This window comes from Mesitornis unicolor, unplaced genomic scaffold (genome assembly GCF_000695765.1).
Source record: "Mesitornis unicolor isolate BGI_N332 unplaced genomic scaffold, ASM69576v1 scaffold2337, whole genome shotgun sequence".
Lineage (NCBI taxonomy): Eukaryota > Metazoa > Chordata > Aves > Mesitornithiformes > Mesitornithidae > Mesitornis > Mesitornis unicolor.
The window spans coordinates 10,359-13,973 of NW_010194122.1; the positions used below are offsets into that span (position 1 = coordinate 10,359).

The window sequence follows — 3,615 nt, forward strand, 5'->3', positions numbered from 1 at the left end:
CGAAAAGCCCCAGTCCCAGGATGGGGACAGGAACAGGGTCCCCAGCCAAGTGTCTCTGTAGTGGCTGGGCACCCCTAGGGCTGTACAAGGGGGCTGGAAGCTGCCCTGTCCCCGCTCACCTCCAGGAAGGTGAACTCCTGCCTGGTGGGGTCCAGGGATTCCTCAGGCTGTGGGGTGCACAGGCAGAGACCCTTCTCCTCCCAGCTTGGTGGTCTCTTCCCATCCAAGTGGTCCAAGGGGGCTTCTTTACTCTCTGTGCCAGGCAGGGTCCCGCTGGCAGCCTCCAGCAGCGGAGGGGAGGCCCTGGGGCTCCGTGGGGTAGCAGCCGGCTCAGGGGAGTCTCTCTCCTCCTCGGTGGGGCTGGGCGGCTCGCTCTGGGGGGTCTCTGCAGCCGGGGGGTCAGTTGGAGCATCGTCCATCGGTGGGCTGGGGTCTGAGAAGTGGATGGTTCTGCTTGGGGAGACAAAACGAGACCCCAGGGTTCCTCTGGCTCCAGCTAACACAAACCCTTTCCATGCCCCACACCTTGCTGCCATGAGCCTGCAGGGGAAACTGAGGCACTGGGAGGGTCACACGTTGCTCCCATGAAGTCAGGGCAGGGTCCAGGTGCCCAAAACTCTCCCCTCCCTCTGCCGGGATATCACACCAAGAGGGGAGCACCTCTGTGAAGTTCCCACAAAGCCCCTTCCCAAAGCCTGGGGCAGAATTTGGGGTCTAGGGAGGACAAGGAGGCTGCCAGACTCACAGGGGCTTCAGGCCAGTTTTCCCCCTCAGGGCAGGGAAAGGAGTCAGAATCCCCAGCGGGGTCACCAGCCTCAGGAGGTGGCCACGGGGACACCGGGGGGACCAAGGGCCCCAGGGGTAGGAGGAGAATCAGGGACATCCAGGGTGCAGGATGGTGCTGGCAGCAGGAAACCACCCGGCTCCTGGGCAGGGATGGGGGCTCCCCACTGCCCCACTATGGTTACCCAGCCTGCGGCCTTCCCAAGGCCCATGGGCTTTTTCTTCCCTCCTCATGGGATCCTTATTTTCAGGAACCTTGAGGGAATTTATCATTTTGGGAATCTCCAGCTCCGCAAGTTTGGCTGAAGTCAGGGTTCCCACATCCTGGTGAAGCAATAAGGGCCCAGGGCTAATTCTGCTGCTTTTTCAGGGGGTCAAGGGAACACAAGCTCCCCCAAACTTGGTATGCAGCTCCCCACATCAGAGCGAGACTGGTACAAGAAGTCCCGAAGGCATCATCCCCTCCCAGATCAGCTCAAGGAAGCCAATATTGGTGGGACAAGTGGAAACCTCCAAAAGTTCTGGATCCCGTTGCAGGGCTGGAGGCAACACAGGGTAATGTGGAGATTGAGGAAGAGGAGCCCTGACACCCCAGGGCCGAGGCAGCAGGTCCCTCAGTCATGAGGGAGGCATGGTAGGATGCCAGCACAAGGCCCACAGCATCACAAGTCCCTGCTGCTGGACAGCACGGGCACTTGATAGGGTCACATCCCTCCCCAGGGCCACACTGCCACCACCAGCGCACTCCTTACCCATCCACCGAGTCAGTGTCACCTCCTGGACTCTGCTCCCCTGCGCCGAAGTCCCGGCTCCGGGCGGCACAGCGGGCACCGAACGCACTGGCCCATTCCTGGCGCTTGGCTTCAGCGTCGCACAGCTCCATGGTCCAGCCGGTGGCGTCAGGGTCCCGGCTCCAGCCTGGCTCCTCCACTGCAGCCCCAGGGAGGCTGCCCAGGCCCTGGCCCCACACCGTCTGGCCTGGTTCAACCCCACCAGCATCACCAGTGCCCATGCCGCTGGTGGCACCTGAGCTGCTGAAGGAGAGATCCCTGTGCCAGTCACCCAGAGGCTCCTGCTGGCCCCCAGGCCTCATTTCACTGGCCCAGGACATTGAGCCATCTGATGATGCTCCGGTGTCAGATGGATCTGGTACCCACTCTGTCCCAGTGATGCCAAATTGGTTGTGGCACTCAGCTCCTCCAAGCTCTTCGGTGGTGTCATGCTCCTGCTGGTCAGCACTGCCCCAGCCAGGCTCCTGGGCTGGGAGATCAGGGGCACAGCAGCCAGGCACATCATCGTTCCTGACACCAAAACCACCGACTGGCTCACTTTGGCCAACGCTGCACTCACCAGCCCAGCTCAGCTGGTCAGGACTAAACTCTCCTGCTTCCTTTTCGGTGCTCATTGAGCTGTACTCGCTGGCCCAGGCTGGTCGGCTGGGGCTGAACTCACGGTCCTGGTTCTCCACGTCCCTGGGGCTGAATCTGTCTTCCCAGGCCGGTCTGCTGGGTAGGAACCCACTGTCCTGGGTCTCCATGTCCTTGCTGCCGCAGTCGCTATCCCAGGCTGGTCTGCTGGGGCTGAACTCCCTGTCCTGGGTCTCCATCTCTCTGCTGCTGTACTCACTGGCCCAGGCTGATCTGCTGGGGCTGAACTCCCCATCCCGGGTCTCCAAGTCCCCGGTGGTGTGCTCATCACCCCAGGTTGGTCTGTCAGCGCTGAACTCCCGGTCCTGGCTCTCCATGTCCCTGGTGCTGTATCTGTCATCCCAGGCTGGTCTGCTGGGTGTGAACCCGTCGTCCTGGCTCTCCATGTCCCTGGTGCTGCGCTCATCACCCCAGGCCAGTCGGCTGGGGCTGAACTCCCGGTCCTGGCTCTCCATGCTTTGGGTGCTGTATTCCCCAGTCCAAGCTGGTCTGCTGGGGCTGAACTCCCGGTCCTGGCTCTCCATTTCCCTGCTGCTGTATTTGCTGTCCCAGGCTGGGCTGCTGGGGCTGAACTTGTCTGGAACCACAGTGTCCCCAGTGCTGGATCTGCCAGCCCAGCCCAGTGTTAAATCCTCATCCTTGGTCTCCGTATCCCTGCTACTGTATTTAGTGCCCCAGTCTGGGGTAAGCTCCTTGTCCTTCATCTCCATGCCACCGGTGCCATATTCCCCAGCCCACGCAGCTGCGATATCCCTGCCCTGGTTCTCCGGATCCCCAGAGCTGTACCTGCCAGCCCAGTTGGGCTGCCCAGAACTTAGCTCCTTGTCCTGCTGCTGGCCATGCCTCACACCATACCCATGGCTCCAGTCAGCCTTCCCAGAGCCCATCTCCTCCACACTGCCCAGGCCATAGCCTGAGCCCCACTCGGGTTTGCCAGCACCAAAGCCTTGATCCTGCAGGCAGCTTTCCCCAGTGCCGTGGGACGTGGGCCAGTCACTGCGGCCCAGCCTCGCTTCCCCCATCAGCTCTGTCCTTTTGTGATTGCTGCCCCAGTCCCTCCCAGTACTGCTGAAGGGCGCGTCCTGCCGGTCCCTGTCCCTGATGCTGAGGGTGCTGTCCCAGCTTGATTTGGTCCCAAATTCCTGGTCCTGCTCCGTCTCACCAGGCCAGTCTCTCTCCCTGGCCATAGGCTCATGGGTCCAGTCGAAGGTGCCATCCTGGTGAGGTCTGCCGATGCCAAATTCACTGCACAGGTCCTTCCGCGACCAGCCAAGCAGGTCCTGAAAGAAGAGAGAGTTAGAAAGGGTGGCTCTCACAGCAGAGAGAAAAAGCAGGGGGAAGCACCCTACGATGCCCAGGGGACACAGCACAGGCAGGGACCCATCCCGAGGGGAGGCCGTGTCCT

The 3,615-nt window shown here is 61.7% G+C and overlaps 1 protein-coding gene across 1 annotated transcript in view; it reads right to left on the reverse strand.

The window, feature by feature from the left end:
- The window catches only part of LOC104543133 (182 kDa tankyrase-1-binding protein-like), a gene marked incomplete at both ends in the record, with an annotated part of 6,956 nt that overhangs the window by 784 nt on the left and 2,557 nt on the right, over positions 1–3,615 (reverse strand). Inside the window, 2 exons of the mRNA XM_010187670.1 lie at positions 120–450; positions 1,536–3,490. Coding sequence (XP_010185972.1) covers positions 120–450; positions 1,536–3,490 — 2,286 coding nt within the window. The remainder of the gene's footprint in view (positions 1–119; positions 451–1,535; positions 3,491–3,615) is intronic.